This window comes from Galleria mellonella, unplaced genomic scaffold (assembly GCF_026898425.1).
Source record: "Galleria mellonella isolate WM207_F2 unplaced genomic scaffold, CSIRO_AGI_GalMel_v1 utg172, whole genome shotgun sequence".
NCBI classification, from domain to species: Eukaryota; Metazoa; Arthropoda; class Insecta; order Lepidoptera; family Pyralidae; genus Galleria; species Galleria mellonella.
Genome location: NW_026442015.1, coordinates 708,161 through 732,962, shown reverse-complemented (window position 1 = coordinate 732,962; position 24,802 = coordinate 708,161). Strand labels below are relative to the sequence as shown.

General features: G+C 30.5%; 1 protein-coding gene across 3 annotated transcripts in view; it reads left to right on the top strand.

Annotated features, from left to right (window-relative positions):
- The window catches only part of LOC113514576 (complexin), a 374,606-nt gene extending 350,673 nt beyond the window's left edge, over window positions 1–23,933 (top strand). For all 3 annotated transcript variants that reach the window (XM_026898682.3, XM_026898683.3, XM_031908276.2), the window contains 2 exons: window positions 18,182–18,314; window positions 18,785–23,933. In XM_026898682.3, the coding sequence (XP_026754483.1) occupies window positions 18,182–18,314; window positions 18,785–18,858 (207 nt within the window). In that variant the 3' untranslated portion in view covers window positions 18,859–23,933. The remainder of the gene's footprint in view (window positions 1–18,181; window positions 18,315–18,784) is intronic.
- Window positions 23,934–24,802: the final 869 nt, after the last annotated feature.

Here is a 24,802-nt window from a genome sequence, read left to right as displayed (position 1 = left end):
ACAGGAATGGTAAATGCGCTAACAGTATACCTTGGTGGAATACCGGTAAGAGGTGATTGATGAGGATAAGAATGCAGGTCAGTTAGTCTATCGTAATAAATTCACCTGGAATGAAACATGATGGTTTCTAAGAGAACCGCGAAGAGGTCGACTTGATAGGGTATATTACTAGCATTGGGAAAGACAGTTATTAACAATTCCTTCCCCCAAAAAAGATGTTACATGTGAAAATAGAGTTATTGGTACTACAGTTGCCCTGTCCACCTCTTAAACATCAACCGCAGAGATAGGTAGATATATAAAAATATACAGGTACATTAAAACCTAAGAATCCAATTCTCACTAACTAGATCAAGTCTCAAAATGAATCACTATCTGATATTCCGACCCAGACAGAATCTCAGAACTGCAGTCACTAAATTTCCAATATGTATTTAAAAATCTAAGAACTCAACCATCAGATTAAGCTTTAAAACGAATCTAGAAACTGCTAAAACTAAATTTCCAGCACGTACGATAGAAAGACTTATTTTAGTCTTGTTCCTCTCTCGAGAGATTTTGACTATCCAACCTTAACTAAAACCAGATTACGATCAGTGTGACAAATTACGTTTGTGAAAATGAACCAAGAGAACGGTTGGACAGTGCGGTTCATGCAATTATGCAGATACCAGCTTATCGTCCAATGTCGTGATTATCTCTTGGACTGAATATTAATTCAACTCATATTTATGCATGTAGAACAACTGAACCGAGAAATTTCATTAACTACTAATTGTTAAAAGAAGTATCTAGCTCAGGTGTTTGAATTAATCTCGCCGACACCAAAACTTCTATGACCTTAACTTATATAAATTGTAATACTGAAATTACAATTTCTTATTAAATTTGTTACGATTGTAGCCGTTATTTTTTTTTTGGAGTAGAAGTGAGTTTGTTTATTAATTTGTTATCTCTTGACGCATTAATGGCCCAACCAAATGTTATGAGATTTGCCATATATTTACTATCTGATATAGAGAAATACGTAAACAACTTTTTCGCATTCACGCGATATATAATATTAATGATACCTTTTTTTATGCAACTTATAATGGCAAACAAGCTGACGGCCCATCTGATGGAAAGTGGTTAACCGTCGTATATAGATACAGAGTATACTGTTTCGCCCACGAAACCCCCTCCCCATGCGTTGTCATTTCCGAGGACTCAGTTGTTATTCCTCTGTACCCTGTAAATTCACTGCCATATCCCACCCTTAAAACCGAAACACAGCCATGCAAACACAAATGCTCCACGGTTTCTAACACGAATGGGACAGAGGTACCCAAGCAAACGACTTTTGTACAAAGTTTCCCTCTAGTAAACCTGATATTATAAGTCTTATACAAAGTATACATGTATTTACACATATAATTATTATATGTGCTTCTATAGATTTAAAGACAGATAATAGGATACCACAAACTAAAGAACTCCCTTATCTGCGCTATGATAATACTGTGACTTTAGATTACTTACTGTCGTTGGTGAAAACTTACGTCTCCTTGTAAGAACGACCTCATTGCCACGTTCCCCTCCACAAAATTACTCCTAATTTTCTCGTAAAGGGTGCACTTTCCGCATTTCCGAGAGGAAAAGTGTTTTAGGTAACTCTCTCGGCATTATATTGGGGCTTCAATTTAAACCCTTATTTTCTCCGAATTATTTAAAAAACAGCGACTTTCCTTAGTAAGCTATTCTTATTAAAAAAAAAAATGAACGGAACGCTCTGATGAACTACGAATTATTTTAATTTGGACCAAGAAATCTTGTATCTATAAGAGTATTTTGCTTCTCACAGAAAATCAACATCTTTAATTGTCGCTAAATTAATATGAGACCAACACGAGAACATAAAATATACAAAACATAGTACAATCAGAAAAAAATACATTTTTATTGAGAGCCACATCCTTTTGGAAGTAAAAGCAATATACTTAAGATTATATTTTACGGAGAGTACCAAACTTTGTTATAAAGAATAATGCCCTCCTAAAAAGCGTGGACTAAAAAAGAAATGTTGGGTACTTGAATGTTGTAGACGTGATCAGATTTCTCTAAATTCATCTTAACATCGCTGTACTTTGCTAATATTTATTCATTACTTTATAGATAAATTAAAAAATTTGGAAAAATCTTCGAATAAATAGATGTCTGTTACCTTCATGTTTGATAGATTTTAAGAAAATTTGGTACACACATGAACCATATTAAGATCGCTTTTTATCAACTTATCAATAAGTCAAAAGAAACGAGAAAATTTTGTTCCACAAGGAAAAAACTACTTCAATAATTAACACACACAAACTTACTAAAATTTAATTAGGTGTGTTAAAATATATGTTTTAACTGGGTTTTTTTTTTTTTATAATTTTGTCTTTGGCTGTACGATTTTCCCTCTCAAGCATTTATAGATAACTTTCAGCTTCCCAAAAGTAAATTATAAAAGGAAACTCTATGTCATAGAGAATATGGGATAAGTCCGCCATTGTATGTTAAATCTTTGTCATGTGTTTAATATAAAGTAGGTATAATAAAGGTTTATAACAAGACATTATACTATTACATCATCATGTAATTGTGAAACGTAGACGCAAAAGAAAAACAAACATATTTATTTTTATATTATTTATTTATATAGGAAAACCAGAGCTACACTAGTATAAATAGAAATAATCTAGGATTACAAACATATTAATAGTAACATATTATAATATAGATATATATTAAATAGAATATTTTAACAGTACTATACATAAAGCAATAAAGGCTAGAGTTATATGATTCAACAAAAAAATTAATGAATGAAAGACTAATTAAAAACTAAATGTAAATGCTTTAAAACCGCCTTTCTTTCGAAATTCGCTTTAAAAAATACGGTACGCGTTAAACTAAGGTACATGCAACATTTATTAAATTGTATATTTACGTATATATATAACTAATATCTGTATATTTGCCAAAATAATCAATCCCAACCTCAACTTTACACCTTTGTCGCCCCTCGGGCAATAAACTCACATAGTATATTAACAAACTATCAAGAATCTAATTGATTGAACTTCCGCTATAAGCCTTGTTATAAAACTTACATAACTTAAGCAATATTTGTTTATTTGTGTACGTGATTAACCCAGGGAACATTACAGCAATACGTTGATTGGAGCTCGATGAGAGCAAACATCGTTGCGGAATTGCTTTGGCAACATAACGTTCTGCTATATTTTATGTACTTACCATATTAATATTACGAGTATATATTTACTCTTGGAGGCCACCTTATGGCTTTAACGATCAAATCTTATAGATATTATAAATACAAATATTTGTAAAAAATAAGAAAGAAACAAATATCCATCCATATTTGTACACTCTTTCGCGCAAAAATTACTGAACGGATTCAGTGAATTTTGATACACTGGTATGTTATATATAATTTACATACACATGGGATACTTAATTTACTGATTCACGTGAAAGAAGCTATAGGAAAAAGCTAGCATACAATATATAAATATAACAATTTAAATCTTGTTAATTTTTAATATACCATCACCAGGTGAACAACCAATTTATTTATAATTCTGATTATTATAAAAGAAGTGTTAACCATAATGATAACAAAATTAAAACGGCAGAAAACAGTAAACTTGTTCCATTAATCAAATAATTATGATCTAAACGAAAGAGATACTGATATAATGCCATGCCAAGATAGACAGCATTACAAACATTTCTGACTATCCCAATCTGAGATTATATTTGTCGCTTATATTTATAATCATATCTCTTAAAGAAGCGACTCGTCTTTCGCCCGAGGTACATCTCGACTATTAGCATTGCCATTACACCACTATACTACTTCGGACGAGTCAAACGCTTCGCTAATAAAATTTGTCCCTAAATGGGTACGTCAAAGGAATTACTAAAGGAAAGTTGAGCGCGACTGTGAGCGGGTGAACGGCTAATTCGATTACGACTGGTATAATATTGGTCAATGAATTTGATATCTACCTCTGAAAGGGTCAAGCTGTAATGGGTGCAATTTACACGTTACATCCTGTTAATGTTATTATTAAAAAAAAACATGCGTTCCTTTTGCTCGTGTTGTAAAAAGAATAATTAAAGATTGTGCCCCATAAAAAAAGACAGCTGTAACAAAACCAGTTATTTTTATTAAAAAACTAAACTACTGAATCGAGTTTGATAATTTTTTTATAGGACTAATCTGTAAGTATATACTTTCAGATAAAACATTATTTTCTAAATCGATTTAGAACTGAAGGAGTTATGAGGTAACGAACATAAAAAAAAATACATCTAAAATAAGAACCTCCTTCGTTTTGAAGAAGGTTGAATATAATATTTTCTTATATAATATGATTGCTGGTGATAATCTGAGCTTTTTATAATGTTTCGTAGATACTGCATAAGATGCTATCAATAATTGTGCGTAGTGTTCAGTAAATACTTACAGTAATAAGGAATAAGTATCATTTTAAATTAACAACTTTTGTATACAAAACAAAATATAAAAATGTATTATAAAACATACTTTTACAAGGTATAGTTCAGAATACTTCACTCTAAATATGTGAAGATATATCTGAGACAATTTCTATCGCTGTTAGATAAACCTAACTTTGACTAGAGGACAAACTACAAATCCAAATCTTTCGATTAGCTCTAGAAAATATCATTAAAACTATTCGTAAATTGGAATTTCTTTAACTAGTGATGAACCACAAAACAGAAATATGGTCTTATACTGTATGTCGTATCGAGAAGCCGTGTAATTTTAATTTAGCATACCTTTACATCGAAGTGGTTACGTATGTTGCAATTAAAGGAGTTCCTTCAGTGCCCACTAAAAGTGTAGTATACTTATATACACAGAGTTTGCTCAAAGACTCAACGTGGAATTCTACAAAAAAGGACATTAAACAATTCTTCAAAGCAAGCAGTCTACACATACATAGATAATACTTTTAATACTATTAATTAGGTAAACCGTCTATTTAATTACTGCCGACGTACGCAACGCAAATAAAAATATTCAAGACTTTCAGGTAAGATCGTAGATGTGGTAGATTCGAGTGAAGTATGAATCTAATATGACAGGAAATAAAACTTCTACTTCCATCTTTAACATTAATTAGATTTATTAAAGGTATTTACATAATCGTAGAATTGTCAAGATCTTTTATTTTACTTCAATTTTCTTATTTTAGATCTTTTATTTATAGTTATTAATAAACTACGACATTCTTTCGACATAATAAAATTATCTGCTATTAAAATTACAGAATCTTTAATTTTGTAATTGGCGTCATCATTTGAGACTATGACTTGAATTACAATACATAATAACATCCATCCTTCAAAGCAATAGAACCTCCCCATGGGACGAGTTCGTGAGTAAACTTAATTCGGGTCTTATTATAACATTTCCGAACCCACCCCTCGGTAAGGGCATGGCGATATTAGCAGCGAGGTGTATTACAAGCATTTGTCTCGTGCCAGCTGTTATTTTATTATAGCAGGCTTTTGACTGTAATGTCATTTGACTTTCTTATGAAATAGATGAAAATGTCGGGCCATTTTGCTTGACGGTAAAGTAAACGATTTCTTTACACGGAAAGTAAATAATTCAATGTCCACATCGCTATGTATTATTATTTTTAAATGTTTATACACATATTTAGATTATTATAAAGCTATTATTTTAGACTAGATGTGATTGCGCGCGACAAATTTTTGCATATTGCTGTACAATAAAGAGATCCAGATCCTAAATTAATACGACACAAAATTTTATCAAAACCCATAGAGTAATTTTTACATGATTCTTTCACAGATATAATCTAGTTACTATTAAAAGAATAATTGTTAAGAACCTTTTTCCTTTTTTTTCCGTAGCCGTTACCCTCATTTGCCGATTATACAATTTAACTCCTATTTCCGAGGGAATTTCTAAATCCCTTTCTAAGTAGATCTGAAAAGAGATAAAGCTCCCAGATTAGTCAAAGTGGTTTTTCAATTTTGTATTTAATTTATATTAATATCCTCTATTAAGTAATTTTTATTCTAATTACGATTAAATGAGAAATATTATTAAAATAAGATCATATTCTAATAAATATAGAAAGCTCAAAAAATTTTCGATAAAATCCGAAATCGGCGGGATTTATACCTGTACCTTTTATGCCATACCGGGTTTAGTTCTCTTGTCAATTGAGCTATCGCTTCACTGTACACCCATCTGAAATCAACAATCATTTAATTAGATGGTAATTTAAAAATTTGTCTATCTGGTTCCGAAAGTAGCAAGATTAGGTATAGGATACATGGGAATACTCCTACACCCTCACATCTCAAGGGCACTGCTAATACCTAAATGAAATGACATGGCTTTGACAACAAATAATGTTAATATTAATGCTAAAATTACCACATAAGTATTAGATTTAAAAATGGAACTTGACCCGAATCTCCCAACTTTAATAACCTAGTCTAACACTAGTCATTATGCTGTTAGGTTTGTGAACAACTACGTATCAATACTTTCATTGTATAGTATTCACAAAATCGCATGACAGTCTTAATTCAATATATATATTACTGAACTGATTCCAAACAAAATAATTTTAAGCAACTAACCAATAAACTAATTCCTCCGGCTTTGTTCATTAGGATGCAAAATCTAAAAGCTTGTTAAATTGGCTTCTACAAAATAAATCTTTCAACAAAATTCTCTTCTTATTTCTTCTTCAGTCTTTACCCTAAGAGATTTTATACCAAATATTGTCCCGTATCCGTTTCAACTGCCACCCCACACTGCGCCCTCTATACAATTAAAACTTGCACTCGATGATACGGAACTTTAGTGACAGAGTCGCGGAAACTTTGCGCAACGTCACTCATTACACACAAAGGGATACTTTTAGCAAGATCTTTAAGATTCATTACCGGATTAGTATTTTATCAGTTCCGCTTAGGAAACAATTAGGTGCTTCATGTGAAGTGCTTAATCGTTATAACAAATTATAATTTGAAGTTTAGTCCCTTTTGATTTAAGTAATTACTTTGAATATGTAGTAATTCTTTCTATGTAATATTATTTATGGATTAATTGAACATTGAAATAGAATAGCCTAATAACAATTACAAATTTATAATCTATATCTCTAACTGTAGAGTTCGTTTGTTCCCAGTAATTTACTAACTTTCTACGATTTTAGAATTAAAAGAAAATTAAAGCAACATTACTTAATCTAATTATAAATTATTAATATTGTATTCCATAAAAAAACCGACTTCAATTGTGATAAAGCCAATTATTTTGATTTCAAAACTAAAACACTGAACCGATTTTGTTAAATTTTATATGTTAGTCCCATCTGTAAATATATTCTTTAAAATAAAACAAGAATTTTCCAAATCGGTTTATAACTAATGGAGTTATGAGGTAACAAGAATAAAAAAATACAATTGAATTGAGAACCTTCTTCTTTTTAAAATCGCTTGAAAATGGAACTAGCAGCAATAAACTTTATCCTTACTAATATATAAATGTGACAGTGACTTTATATATTTGTTATTTCTTCATAACTAATAGCCTGATCAATTGCTATTAAATTTTGTACACATATTTGGAATTGAGGAGAACATAAACTACACTTTATTCCAGTCAAAAACATATCCCGGTCCGCTAACCAAGTCGCCGGTAAAAGGTAATATTATATATTTCTGAAATTATGAATAAATCTTCTTTAACTTCAACTTGATGGATTTTGGAAAACAATATGTACCACTGGAGGAGTTTGATAAAGATGTATATATATATATGCATGATACCACTTTAAATGGACCCTATTGTTTTCAATAATTGTTTAGAAAGTTACATTATCCTTTTTCCATGTCCCCTATTTTCTAAAAGCAAAACTTTTAATAAACAAAACGGCGTGCTCGCTGTAAATAGCGCCACTAGTTGAGCGTACCCAATTAAAACTTGCACACGGTGCCGAAGTTGTGAGAAGTTGTGGTAACTTCACGCGTGACGTCACCGCTTCGCGTCATTACACTCGAAAATAGTTCCGTCGATGTCTGTTGGATTATGAAGATTTTTAGCAAATTATGAAATATTTCTATTGACTATAACGAGGTAAAATTAAGTAAATATTGATTTTAATCAAGATTGAAAAACGATTAATGAAATTAGGGCATTTTTTTATACAATTTAGAATGGCAAACAAGCTAACATCAGGTGGGGCACCTAACGGAAAGTAGTAACCGTTGTCTTTAGACATGAGCAATACCATGGACATTACAGAGTATACTGTTTCAGCCATGATACCCTCCCATGCGTTACCATTCCTGAGGACTCAGGTGTTATTCCTCTATACCCTGTAAATTCACTGCCCACCCTTCAAACCGAAACACAGTCATGCAAACGCAACTGCTTCTCGGTAGAAACACGAATGGGAGACAAGTGCCCAAGCAAACGACTTTTATACGAAGTCTCCCTCTAGTAAATCAGGGTAACTATAAGAATTATATTTCTCCACAAATGTTATAAATAAGTAGGCACATAAAAAAGATAATAACTATATATAGAATGGAATAGATTTTTATTAGTGTGTATATATAGCAGTTGACATTACTTTGAACTTACTAATGTAAATAGGACTCTATTTTCCGCGTTTAGCCTCTCATTTGGGCCATTGTGCGTATGATATGAACTTACTATCAGTATCAATAGTTATAATCTATCAGGCATGCTACAACCTTAATATAGTATCACAATTTAAATAAATAAATAGGTAATTATTAAAAATGAATCGCTGAATGTGTTGCTAAGCGCAAATCTTGAGAACAGCTGTACCGATTTCGCTAATTCTTTTTTTAGAATATTCCTTGAAGTACGAGGATTTTTCTTACAAAGAGAAAAATTTTAAAAATTGCCTCAAAAAGTCTGAAAACAACACTTTTCTATACTCCCATACAAACGATTCATAATAATACTTAAATGTCATTTGAACTTTAATACCACACCATAACATTACAACATAAATCTTTTTATTCAATAAGGCATATAAGATATTTTACTGAGTATATCAAATAAAAATGAACCTCCTTCTGTCTGAAGTCGGTTGAAAAAAATAAACCTAAATGATATATTAATAACAAAATTGAATATTACTTTTTTATATAGGCACTTAAACTATCGTAACTTATTTACGTCGAAAATATAACGTTTAATAGACAAGGTAATGATATAATAGCGTCCTTTCCTCGAATAAAATTGATCGCGTGACGATGTTATCCACTAACAGAGACGAAAATATACTAGTCGATAACATATTCTTCCAATAATGTTAGGTAGTTGTAATTTGTAACCTATTACACCGATATTTCGAAATAGGGTTTTGTTAATTTTTAATAGGTAACATTAAAGGACTACGCAGACGATGGACTTTTTTCCGTGTGTAAAGTATGAACAGAAATAGATTTAAATAGGATCCAGTAATTGTATACTATAATATTGGTTTTATTTAATACAGACATGTTAGTTTAAAAGGCTAAGCAAGCTAAAGGGGCATGGGCTGGTTATATAGCTCGAAGAACTGACAATCGATGGAGAAGAAAGGTTCTTAAGTGACGACCACGTAAAGGCAAACGCAGTGTAGGATGATTGCACAGAATCAGTGTTCGCAGGTGGCTCTGAACTGTTCATTACGACAGTCAATGAAAACATAGGCCTATGTTCAGCAATGGACAAATAACGGCTGATATGATGTTATTTTTTACAACTCTTTTTTCAATTAAATTCAATTATTTATTGCTATTTCATATTGTATTGTAATATATAGGTCTTAAGTTATTAAAAGTAAAAAATCAACAAGAACCCTGGAAGGGCACAGCAATCACATTAATAAATATTTCATAAAGTACATAACTAAATTTTTTATATTATATATATATGTATCGTCGATTAACATAAAATAAATAAAATATTATTACATTGAAACTAATAGGTACAAATACAATTAAATTTTCTCATTGAAAAATTCCTGTAGTGTATAATAACTTTTTGTAATTATATATTTTAAGAGCTATTGTAAACGTTTTAGAATCATCATTTTTAGCTAAGTAGCAGCAATAGCATAAGTGACATTGCTGCTAGATGCTGATCGCAATGTTACGCCGGACTCGTACTAGACACGTCGAAAAAAACATATGAATGCTCTCACAAATTGAATTGATTGATTTTAACCGTTCTATGTGTATATAAGAGATTATCGACGTGGAAGTATACATGATTCGCTCCCTAGAACAAATTATATACAAACTCTTCACACGGTAACCGTTGACAAACTTTCTATGCGTTTTTAGTGAATTCATGCTGCCAGTCGTCAATATGAATTCACTAACAACGAGTAGAAATTTGTTAACGGTCTGTATTCCTCTCCTTCCTCTCTTCTCCACTTTATTTTGCAATAATTAATTAATTAAATTACATTAAATAATTATTAATTTAAATTGATTGGAATAAATTATATGAAAATATTAATTTTATTATGTGATTGTATATTATTATTCCAATTTTGGTAAGTTTCTTTAGTTTTGTTATGCTTTTTTAGTTTTCTGATAATCTTATAAGAATGTTTTAATTTTTAAGAATATATAACTTGTAGATTTGCATATTACTTGTATATTAACTTTTCATAACTCTACAAGTTATATACTTGTAGAGTTACGAAAAGTTAATAAACCCCTAGTTAAAACACCTCAGTAGTTATCAGATACCTATTTTTAATTACATTTTGTTTTATATTAGGTTTTGGTCGTTTTGCAGTTGCCAATAAAATTAATATTGCTAGGGTGAAATACCAGGATATTATGGATAACAATCATAAAAGAATACCAACTATTCTAAATTATTTAAATTTACTTCAATAAAAAATATTTCTTTCTTTCTTTCAATGAATAAGCTGTCACAGTGACAAAATTAAATGTCACCCAAATCAACTACTACAGAGAAATAGCCTTTTCTTATTGCACAATATAAAAATTGTATACAGGGTGGACTTATGCGTGATAACTCTCTACTAAACAAACATTTCGTTGAAATAAAAGTGTAAAAGGCGGTGCATTCAATTTCGCTTTCATTATTTTATTTACATAAAATCATGTTTATATTGGTATTCACGTTATATATATTTCAGTGTTGGATGTGGTGATACATAAATTCAGTCCATTTGGGAACACTATAAAAACCAATAGCCCACTAACATAACCACCAGTACTGTAAGCAAAACAAGTATTTTGTATAGTCGGCAACTGCGCGACGAACAATATTTCCAATACATTAAACGCTCCGCGTAACGCGTCTTGTACGGTTGGGGGAAAAATGTTTTTAAATGATAAAAAAAATAATGATGAAGGATAAAGAGTTTCTTACTTATACTATTGTTCACAATTATTGTAATGAAATTTCCACTGATATCTGTGTGAAACTATAAAATATATGTATTTTTTTTACAAAAATGCAAAATGTATTTGATAATTTTATGAAACGAACTTAATGTATTGATGGTGGCAGCCTATGAGCAATGTCATTATTGAAACGTCTAGCTAAAGGTAGCCATATCATAAAAATAAATCTAAAAATCCTTGATTAGATTTTACTTCTCCGTATACATAAATAATCCTTAATATAATAGATGTAAAAGTCAGTTTGTTTATTTGTTACCTCCTAGCGGTTTAATAACTCTACCAATAGTCACGAAATTTAGTATTATTGGCAAAGCTATTATTGTCCCGGTCAATTAATATATTCTGACATTTATTTATTTATTTAACACTTTATTGCACCAGAAACATAACAATATGCAATAAAAATTGAACAATTCAAGTGAAATAGAGTAACATACAATACAAATTAAATTAAATACACAAAGGTACAAAAGGCGGTCTTATTGCTAGGATAATGTAATGCAGAAACGTTTTTCTGTATCGAGATATATTGTTGAATATAGTTAATAATAATTTAACCTATTTTATTACTGTTTATTCAAGTAGTGTAGTTTCTTACAATACCAATATCGTAATATCCAAAAGCTTAACTTGAGAACCAGAGGGTTGGTATAATTATCCGATACCTACTTATTTATTTATTATATTATCTATTATTCTTAACTGATGATATGACTGTGCTCATATTAGAAACCTCTCAGTTATCGTATATTTTCATTTGCTAACCTTACGTTCCGTCGCAAGCGCTTGACACGTCATTTTCCAAAGCCCTACGCCATACCTTCCCCATAGCAATTTTCCACCTTTTTGCTCGAGTACTATTTCACAACTCACCGACTCGATACACTGTCGTTTAGATACTATAAGTGATTTATATAGTATTTTCTTTCTTTTTCCTATTAATATTTTATGTCCTTTGACTGGTTCGTGTAAATCATTTTAAATAACAACACTATGGTTAAGCATAGAAAATATTCATTTACGTGATTAAATTATTAAATTTTACCACAATATTACTATCTATATATAATATATAAGGAAAATCATAAACAATATTAATAGTGTTATATGAAATACGGGAAGTAACGAGATCATAAATTTGTTTTTTTTAATCTATAGTCGCTATTCTTTTAATGTTTATAATGTTGAATATTATGCAGAACAGTTATTGGAATGCAAATTTGATGCTGTTTTATGTAATATTTATTTTACTAATGTATTAATTTATAATCTATTGCCTTGTTATTAAATAAATAAATGCAATATTATTAATTATAAAAACATAAAACATACAGCGCTAAGTCTAAAGTCTGAATGTTAATAAATATTTATAACATTTTTTTTATTAAATCGATAAGTACATTCATCAGTTCACGTCTGTAATTGCATATAAAAAATATCAAAGATTTTGTTTCCCAATTTATATAACATTTATTAGAATTTTATTTTTAATTTTTATTAAAGAGTATTCAAAACACATGTGCTAAGAGGTCACTCTGTTATACATATCTTGAATTACTAACATTCAGTTGTAACGTCGGTAATATTTTATATTCATATGATCATTGTATTACTGAATTTTATATTATATAGTAATACAATGATAATACAAGTCGTATATAATAGTCGTCGTAAATATAAGAAAAGTTATAACATTGTATAAATTTAAAGTAAATTATATTTCTTATAAATGCACGTACTTCTGTGTTCTTTGTTCTTTATTCTGAAGATTTTAAAATAACAAATCTAATCAATCCCGTAATCCATATAAAAATATACACAATATAAAGTGCAAAACTAATCAAACGGTATCCACGAACCATCGCGGCCTGTCCGTTCAATTTCCGCTCAGATGAGTTTCTAACGCATTTAGCAGCTGTTCTGGAATCCCCTATTACACCCCCCGCTTCGAGGCAGTCCTGCAAATTGAACGATATGACAAGGTTAATGACCTATCTAGAGTAGATAGTAGGTAGGTAGGCTTAGATTTTGTATGAGTGAATTTGTATTATAGAACAAAAGTAGACTTATAAGATTCGTCAATATAGTCTTGAATATATATACCAAAATATTATATTACTTGCAACACTGAAAATTGGTAGCGGAATTAAACTAAATTATTTTAATGAAACAGCCATTGAAAAATGGTACATTACGCTTAGTCATTTTTTGAGAATTTTTAACACTCGACGCTTTTTCTAAAAGCATACCTATACCTACATAAGTCATATAAAATAAAATATTTTTTATAGAGTTACAGTCTAAAATATTCATATATATATAGAGCTTATATTCACTTATCTGATACAGTTTCAAATATATTAGCATAAAAATATTACCGTTTCTCAAACTTGTCAAAAATTTATATTATAGTATTATATGTATAAGTAGTAATACGAATATGTAATAGGTTACATAGTGAATAATCATTAACTGCATACTTAAAAATTAATATAAATGTATATTTTAGTAGTTTATAATATATTTACAAATAAGTATTGTATTTAATAAAAGAAGGTAGAAGTGCCAAGAAGAGAAGAGAGAAGACAAAGCTCATGGATGTGAAATTGACTCTAGTAGGGAGTCCGTTATTATTGCGCGACTCCCTAATCGAGTCAGGTTGACTTCTTTGAGGCTATCTCGACTACTGCAGAAGATAAGAAGTTTGTACAGAAGAAAAGCTTTTCATCGAGTGTCAGAGAATTAAATATTTTTCACATTTTTGTATACCTACACTGAAAACACAAAATGTATTAATCCCCACTTTAGCCGATATTAATTAAATATATCTAATTTAGCCAAGTCTCAAAATGGCCAACCACAGCTTTTTTTTGTTTATACTCCGCATAATTGTTTTTTTTATTATTATTATTATTATTTTTTATTAAAATCAAACATACTAAAAAAAGTTGTGGTATAAGCTCTTTCGTTGTATTAGATATTTACTATACTAGTACGTATTTCATCTTCGTTTTGTTTCTTTTTTCTTTGCTGTATAGTAAAATTCACTAAATGTAACTTAATAATTTTCGCCTTTCCAACATGAATATTTTATTTATAGTACGTAATTTTTGTAAGCTCGTAACAACTAAACGGTGGGGCCAATTTAAACGATAAATAAGGATATTCGATTCGTCTTACTCTTAGTAACACCAAATATAACGGTAGGGCCGATTTTGACAAATAAAGTTATTCGATTCATTCAACAGCTGTCACAAGCACTGGGTGTATGAAAAATGGCCTACCGCGTATTACGTGTATACGCCGTTTTATCGAAGTGATATTTTTTTTAGATTTAAAAAGATTAATCGTATCAATTACTAGTTCATGTTTTAAGAGCCTATTTAAAATACATTTTTTAATATCGACAGCCCACAGTACAGGAAGTTATCGAATTCTACATTGAATGCACTAACCAAAATATCCTTCAAGTTATTTTAATAAGTGTCAACATTTGGTTACATTACATTGCCGTGAAAATTCAATTATAAGGTATTAAATTATAAAGATATTTTAAATGCATAAATAAAACGCGCCATATATCATACTCGGTTTCATTAAATGAATCCCATAAGATATCCCCGCCCCGTCTTACCAGTTAGTAGCTAGTTAATTTTAGTGAGATGATGTTTCGCGATTTTGGTTTACAATTTAAATATTTAAATTAAAATTTAAACATCGTATATTTAAAAATCTAATATACTTCAACTGATATTATCTATACACATAAATTTGTTTCAATGCAATAACGAAACGCAGCTTTTTTTTTTAATTTCGTTAAAATTTAAACGCGCCCATTCCAGACAAATTATCTTTTTGAAGACTAGGCAGCATGGTCTCCGACCTTAGCCTGTTCCAAACGGAACAAACGTACTAAAAAAAAAAAAAAATTAAACGCGCCCGCTGAGACCTGTAGTAACTCAACGGCCGTATTTTTTTTATTTATTGCACTTCTTTGTTACCATTGTTTTTGTTTTATGTTGTATAATAACTTTCCTTAACTGTGGAATTTCATTCTATACCTGTGTACTATAATCCTAATACAATAAATGCGAATGTTTGTAACGATGGATAGATGGAAAAACTACTGAACTGTTTCACCAAAAACTATTAAACAGATATGAATGAAATTTGGTACACGGGTAGAATATATTCATATAATATACATAGGATACTTTATATGCTGATTCACGTAAGTGAAACCGTAAGATTAACATAGCTATTTTCATATGTGGATTACATTATATTCTTAGAGCGGAGCCAGTTCAACGCTTTTCTACTATCTTGTGGGCCCAAATTCAAATTTTAACTTGAACCTCTTTCAATTTTTCTCTTCGAATTTCATTTATTTTTCCTCATTAATTTAAAATAATTCATACTTAGTACTTCGGAAGGCACGTAAAATTGTTGTCCAAAAATTTAATCTAGTAAGTTTTTTGTTTCACAAAAAACCTGCTTCAATAGTGGCAAAATCAATTATTTTTTGTAATAAAATTCAGTTATTTTAATTTAAACAAAACTAAACCAATTTTGACAAAAATTTTGTGAGACCAATTAGAAAGTATATACTTACAGATAAAAAAAAAAGAATTTTGCAAAACAATTTATAACTAACGAAGTTTGTGGTAACAAATATATAAAACAAAGAACTCCTCCTTTTGTTTTAAATAAGTTAAAATAATTTAAAAAATTTAAAAGAGTAGTATATATTATTTAATATAGTTATTTACAAATCCTTAGTGAAAAATGTAACGTAATGACTTAAAGGATAGTCATAAATAAGTTGTCGTTATTGAACTAAATCAAAATCATTAAAAAAATATTGAAATGTAAAATAAATTCTCCATGAAACCTTCATAATATTGCTTGTTATCGGAACGACAACACTAATAAGATCTCTAGAGGAATGTCTAGGGGAAAAAATCCTTTAAAATTAAAATGATACTCCTCGCTCTCAGTTGGAGATAAAGCAAAGAGGATTGCCGCCATTTTGCATGTCGTAATGATTAAACATTTTATTTTATCTCAAGTTAAATAAATTATTTAAACATTGATCTTGGATCATGATATTAGCGTTAAATAATTAAATTATTATGTATCACCAAATATCGACCTTAATTAAAAAAAATATTTTTTGGCATGTCCTGATAGTAAGATTTCACATTAATAGTAATACGTACAAAAAAAACTGATTGATACTTTTTAATCAATTTTTAATTAAGGGCTTTAATTGCTACTAAATTATATGAATTTATAATATAAAATAAAAATATTGTTTTTATGTTATTACCTGTTACTGCTATGTTGGCCAACTTTTAAGCTTAGTATAGGAGTGGAAAGGATTGTTAGTAATGGAGTCGTAACACCTTCGTTGCTATCAAGATTCTGTCACGTCAACCTCCATGCAGTTTACCCTGTAAACCATCGTGGTAAATTCTAGTCGAATTCGCTGTGATGGGCCAACTGACCTGCTTTCATCGTCGCCTATCATCCCTCACTAGTGCTCCTGGCTGGCGTATACCGACAGCATAGGCGGATAACCATTCAATTATCACCCATTAAAATAAAACTGGCTTAGTACAGGGTATTATCCTTAGTGCCACAAATACTGAAGACAAAAACTTTATACTCGTACCTATTAAAAGTGAATATAAATTTAAAGCTAATTATAATAGCAGCAGCGCAGCATAGAAGTATTTTTAATATCCTTATTATTGTTAAATCTTTTCTGTTAACGTCAGTTTCCAAGTTTCTGTCAGTTAGTCCGTCATGCTATTATTCAACTGTTTGCTATTCCCAGTTGAATAAAAGAAATCGATACACTTCTTCGACCACTCCATTTATTTCTAATGAAATACTGCAGGATACAACCATCAAACAGTTTACAGAAAGAACGCAATACGTTTGAGTGTAGCAACACAGAATCGAAGCGAGCGATGCGGCCCGTTGGGAAATTATCTGGCAACCCGAGCTATGTTCAACCGTCATACATAGTTACTTCGATAATGTGAGATATAATGGCACAACTTTGATACAGCAATGGTTCGGAATTGCATCTAGAAGTAAATTTTATTGTGTCCCTTGAGAACTACGTTTATAACGTTAGACATTTTACATTTAAGAGAACACTTTCCGTGACACTGGTAAGGGTGCAAGTTTGCAACAAAATGAGTTTATGATGAACTGCGTACCTACTTCGTGCTCGTATATAATCAAATGTATTCGTGACATGGGGTGTATAAATTGTAAAGGTTTCAATTTCTGATATTTGACTATAATGACGATTGACGATGACTTTATGAAAACAAAATCAGTTCAACCGTGTTTTTTTTTTAACGAACGGTATTTAATTTTTATTACTATACTTTTATATAATTAGTATAATTATTTTTATATTTTAAAGTCAAATCGTCTATTATTATCTATTATTACATTTTTATATACCTAATAAATATCATTACATCTATATTTTAGTTTTTATCCTTTTTAAATATTTATCATTTTCTTTTCTCCGAATATTTTGAATTATTCTAAAAATACAAATTCAACTTCATCGCCAAACAAGAGCTGTATCACAACAATCCTCTATTTTTATTTTCAGTACAAAATCCCCAAGAAGGAAGAGGTGGTGGAACAACAGCAGGCCGAGCCAGACAATCCGCTGATGAGGAAGAAAAAGACGCCCGAGGAGTTAGCAGCGGAGGCCGAACTCGAAGACCAGGACGAATTCACTAGTGAGTAAATTAGAGCGAAAAATTGTCGACTTTTATGTTGTATTATTATGTTGGTACCATTTAATTCGGGTTTATCACAAAACATATTTAAATTCAAAGAAGGTAGGATTGGAAACTACAGGTATTATAGTCTCCAACTAAAATACGGATTGATAACAATACTTTTAACGGAATTTTATCATTAATTAAAATTGTACTGTTCTTCACCCTCATTTTCATGTCCAATGAAAATCTCATATTTTTTTTTGTTTTTTATTTTAATATCATTGATTTTTTAATTACAAAATCACCGCAATTTATTATTAATTAAATCACTAATCAGTAATAAAAATCTGAAACAAATGTATTTGTTTATTATAAGATCATGAAGCAATATAGCAATAAAATAGCTAAAATTAATCTACTTTATAAAAATTATATAAAATTTTAATAATAGAATTGTTTGCTAATTAGTTTGTTATTGATTCCAGAATTGAAAAACACCATCGAAACGCAAGTGAATGAACTGAAGTCTCAGATCGAGAGTAAGTGCGTGATGCAGTGAACGTCGCTTCGGCGCCGTTTAATATATATTATATCTGAATACATGATGTAGCTGTGCTAAGATCATTGTTACGACGATGTTTCACAACCCGACACGATCACATCCACCCCCACCCGACGACACGACAAACGTTATGTTGAACTATCATTCGCGCTCAAACATAAAGTAGGAAAGATTTGAATTCTAAATTTTTTTGGAACGTAGATGGCTAGTGGCGCGTTGGTGCTTGATAATGAGCAATAATATTTTTATACATTCATAAAATATCGTGGAGATCAGCCCTCTATACAACTGTTGAAAAAGCGCATACGTGCGTTAGGTCAAAAAGTCATCGGCAGCATTAGAATGTGAAACAATCCAATTTTATATGTTGACGCTTGTGATATATTGTTATTTAAGTGTAAAGAGGAAATAATATAAATACAACTAGAACGAACGGTGTAATATTATTAAAGAGGAACATAATTGTATTTATAAGGAAGTTCTTAGCACGCGTGTATACTTGGCACTGACTGTCTATCTCAGCGATACTTCTCTCATCTATCCTCATCTTTCGGGTACAATTTCGAACTTACATTGAAATAACAATGTATACGTTCACTGTAATATATTTGTTTTCATCCAAATTCCACTCGGCTTGATGTGTTTATCTGTCTGTACCTATGTAGGAAGTAACGCCTCGTGTGGCTTCGCTCTGCGCTCTCTTTGAAATGACTTCAACTTTTGCCTCTAAATCTTTTGCATGCGTGCTTATGCAATGTATTGTGTCAATGTATTTCTTTTAGGTGTACATACCTGTAATCGACCTAGCCTTAATAACCACATCGAAATAAATAGGTACAAGACGTATTGTTAATAATTAAATCCGGGAATTACGCCTCTGTTACGTACCTGCGTATTCCCGTGATTTGTCATCGTTATTTTCTGCATGTCTCTAATATAAGATCAATGTTGATTTAGATTAATGTAACGATGTAGATACACTAATACTTGGTTGTTTTACCGTTGAACCGTGTAGCATGGATGATGCCACGGTTCTGTTTACTTATCGATGTTTTACGCTTAGATATAAAGTAAAAAGTTGTGAGAGCAAATTTTTCGAGCGATTGACGCTGGTCTGACGTTGTGCCCGTAAAAAATAATAATTGGATCATATGGGAAGCCAGAGCGAAAAGGCAAATATGGATGAGGATAATGTTGAAGGCAGAGTGGATGGTATAATTACTGCTTTCACGGATGTCGTGGTGTTTTTATTTCGGAGCGGATTGTTCGAAAAATCTCCACTTAAGCTGCAAATGCAAAAGATTTGTTATCGTCAAAAGCTGTGATATATAAATAAAATACAGTAACGCTGGCGAGGCGGCCGACCGCTCGCACCCTTCCATTCCCTTTAGCTTCTATAACTTTCGATCTATCTACTATGAGTCGTATAACTAATTCGTACTACACAGTCTACGGACTGCTCATCTCCTTTGTAGGCTATTCTTGAACTGTTTCCACATGAATCAGCACATCATGTATTTCCATTTTAGGTTTAAGATTTATTTTGTATTATGCATTACAAACATAGCATAATGCTTGCTAATAAAAACCACCACTTAATTTATTATATTAATTGTATTGTTGCTTTTATCGAATCACGGTCAATTATATCTATCCTCAATCTATCAATTGCAAATTCAGATCACGTATACTATTCAATATACAAACATATGTAAATATAACAAATACAACAATAATTTCTGATTGTTTACCGAAAATGCTATTTTCTGATGTATAAGATTCTATTTTCTCTCACTGTATCGCACATTGATATATATTTTCATAGCTTGTTTCCATAGAACATTATTTTATGCACGCATAACTATCATAGACGTTATCTCTGTATTACTATATCTAATGAATGAAATATATATCAGAGATGGGCAAGCTTATAATGCATCCACCCGTCCGTCTTCATCACTTCTTAACAATCTTATTATCGTTAAGGTAACTTTAAAATTCACCGTGTACGTGTGGTTAGACTAGGTTTATGGTATATTACAAAAAAAAAATAGTTCTATATGTATATGTGCATGGCAGTTTTAGCTGACGGTTGTTCGTAGTTATTCGACTAAACAATAATAGTGATAAGTCTTCACCCGTTTTATATGATTTGACACGACCAATGTTTCATATTCTGACATCACTCCATCTATCTTCGTATTAGAACGTACTCGATGTGTATTAGCTACTTCTATACTACCCTATAATCCCTAAACTATCTTCGTCTTCACTCTAATTAGCAATCAATGCCTAGTCTGTGCTCTTGTTGTTGATTTTGACTAGATAATAGATTAGTAAATTATTTTGGTACGTAGTGAAGTCTAGATAATAAAACATTGGACTTAAAATCGCTGATTGTCACTAATTTAAAATCGACGTATCACCAATTATATATCGGATTGTTTGCATGATTCAAACTAAGTATAAGCTCTTGAAATGTGTCCAGTGTCGTTTTCTCTTTATACGTCCATGTGTTTTTTGTGGTTGATACCAATAATATTTACTACATTCAGATTTTTGCCAACTGGAGTTATAAAATCAAGTCTATTTAATCTGGTTTACTTATATATTATATAATTATTTGCATAGTTATTTGGTTTCTACGTTTCGGATATTCCATTACTAAGAAAATCACTGAAATTGAGATCTATATCTAAATTTACTATGAAGATTTGCTTATTAATTATGTAAACTTGTTAAACATACATTAAAAATTAGGAATAATATCAAAAATACGTATATTCCGAAACGAGGAGTAAATAATTGTGTAAAAATTTTAAAGGAAATTAATCTACTTAAATAATTTTATTTCCATGCAATACTGTATTTAGACGCTTCTATAAGCTATCTAAATGTCTGTATATGTAAGCTTTCGATGTTCAATGTATAGTGAAATATATAGTTAGATATAAACTTGCTTAATCGTGATTGTGAAGGAATTTGGGTGATACCAAATGGTTTCAATGAGATGCATTATTAAAATTTACACTGATTGTATTCGATGTTTTAAACTGTTACGATCGGGTTTTTAACGTCAAGATTATGTACGATGTTCTACAAATAAATTAAAACACTATCACTGCTAATTTCAACGATATTATTATACAAAGTACATGTTCTCTTGCCCACTATGTCTTTCAACAAATAGATAAAATAATTATACACTAGTATATATTGCAGCACACTATTAATTATACATAATTAGTTTTCTTTATAAATAAAATATATAATGAATATCTAAAGAGGTATATACAAGGTAGATGTGTAGCTTAGACGTAATTGCACCTTAAACGAAGTATTATAAAGAAAAAAAATACAAAAAATTGTTTTCTTTTTATTTTAAGTAGAATAATTTTAAGGTGTCTTAAAGTTAACTTCGACCAATATAGATTTTTTCCTCGTGACAAAGATATCAGTTGATCTTATGACTCTCAGACTCAGGGTAAAATATATTTATATGTACTGTGACTATTGTTGTCTATATACATATTACATATTCGTTCCGTTACGTAGATTATTTAGGATGAATGAATGACTTTTTGGCCTAAATGGCTGACTTCACTTCTTCAAGAATGATAGTGGTTTCCAATCCATATTTCTCATTCCCTTGACCCTATGTGGTTTAAATTTTCATTGTTGTTCTTAACCCTTAGAGGAGTAATGAAATGGTAGACTTATACACTTTAATACATACCTTGTTAAACAATTTATTGTAAATTAGCTTATTAATAGTTGCACTAGGTCTAACATTAGAAAACGAACGTTATATGGAGTTGATGCATTGGTTGTCGGGTAAGCAGTTGTTGTCCCAAATTTCTTGTGAAGCAATATTACGAGAGAAAGGAAACTACAACTGGTATTTAACACTGAATTAATTGCAAACGTGACGATTCGAAAGAATCTGCTAAAAGTACTGTCATAGAAAGTCTCCGAATTGAAAAATATTCAAGTGATGCCAAAGTTTTTCAAGAACAAAACAAATATAATAATCACCAGGCTAGTCCGATATCTGGGCAAGGTTTAGAGTCAACGACACTTGTAATTACACTGACACGAGAGCTTTTTACACATATTGCCAGTATTACTTCACAAATTTATTGTTAATATATTTAGACACCAAACAAACACAGTGGTGGTTTAACAAAGAACTGATTTTCAAGTGCCACAACTTTCAATATTGCGCTTTGAATTTATTTTCAATGATAATTAACACGCCCTGTGTTGGTTGGTGTCACTTTTTGATTTAATATCGAAAAAATATGTTACCAGAAGTACAATCGATAAAATGGATCGGTGAAACTTAACTGCCTCTCGAAAATCTGCCAATATTGTTGTGAACTATTTCTGAGCATCGATTCATTTCGTCGGTTGAACCAATTGTTTGTTCAATAGGTTAGATATTGGCCAATATGATCACTTATAGAGCGTTAGCTTTTAATATTAGTGACATCTAGTGTTAAAATTGCAAGTTTTACCGAAATTGAAGTAAATATTTAAAAAGATGTGTAAGTAAATTTGAAATGAAAGTTGAAACCATTTAATACATATTATGAACGTGGTTCATATGTATGTTGTATTGTTATTATAAAGGAGAAATGGTTAGTAGTTTATCCACGATTACATTTAACTTAGAATTATGGATGAAAAACGAAAAAGGTTATTGTTGAAAATGTTTTTAGGTAATTAAATCGGATTGAGCTTTTGTGAAATCTTGTTGTTAAAAATAAGTTAGGTTTCCGTTTGCTATATTTCTGGCTGTATTAAAACTGCCACAATATTATAAATATATTATTAATCCTTAGTTTCCTTTCACGAAGTCTATTCTATCACTTGTGTAGTCTCTTAGTAGCTTTTTCGCTAACACTTGGTTCGTCTTACTGTTGCATCGCATTGTTAACTTTATTTACAAGATCCCTATTAGTTATGTATAAAGGTTTAGAGGTATCTATTTTCACATGAACTGGTGTGACTGTGAAAATGGTATATCTACCATGTTGTTAAATAATAAATAAACTACATTGTACCACCAATTACTTGTTTTATTTCTTTACCTTTGATGAAACTTAAGTCAGATTAAATTCCCAAGTAGAACAAAACAAACTAAAGAACACGTATCCTTTTTACAAAAAAAAAAAAATATATATATATATATATATATATATATATACATATTACTATTTTAAATAATATTGTTGTATCACAATAAGATAGCTGGAGCTATTCAGGAAGGGGATATAGGTACACATTATGGTATACCATACTACATATATGATACATGTATTATATGATTTCGATAACTAACTAAAATTAAGACACTTCAAATCTACTTTTTGTGTTTCATCATCATCATCTCATGTGTTAACTATCAATGGCTGAATGTAAGCTATCCCCATAGACAGCCATAAGAATCGATCTCAACCCACCTACATCCACTTACTTCTTGCAATACATTTGCATGTAGTGAAGGATCATCTTACTCTGTTTGCCTGTTCGGAGTCACCCGTCAAGAAACTTTCTACCGCATCGGTTGTCAGTTCTGACTGACTAGCCCATTGCCACTTTAGCTTGCTTATCCTTCGGCTTAGGTCTGTTACTTTTGTTCTTCTACGGATATTCCCAATTCGTGTTTGTTATAATAGAGGACTATTATATACCTATGTCATAAGAAAACATTAATTGTATGTGCAAAATATAGGTGACATGTAATTACATTATTGAAATGGTCCTCCTTTAAGGTCATACAGGAAGATACATTATGTATAATAAGGACTCAAATTACTCAAGTAAATGGACTCGCCGTATCCTTTTCCCTTAATAAATTAGTGATAATTTAATCATGTTTACACTCACGATTAATTCCTTAAGAGGTAGTTTTTTTTAATGGATGGTAATGGAATGG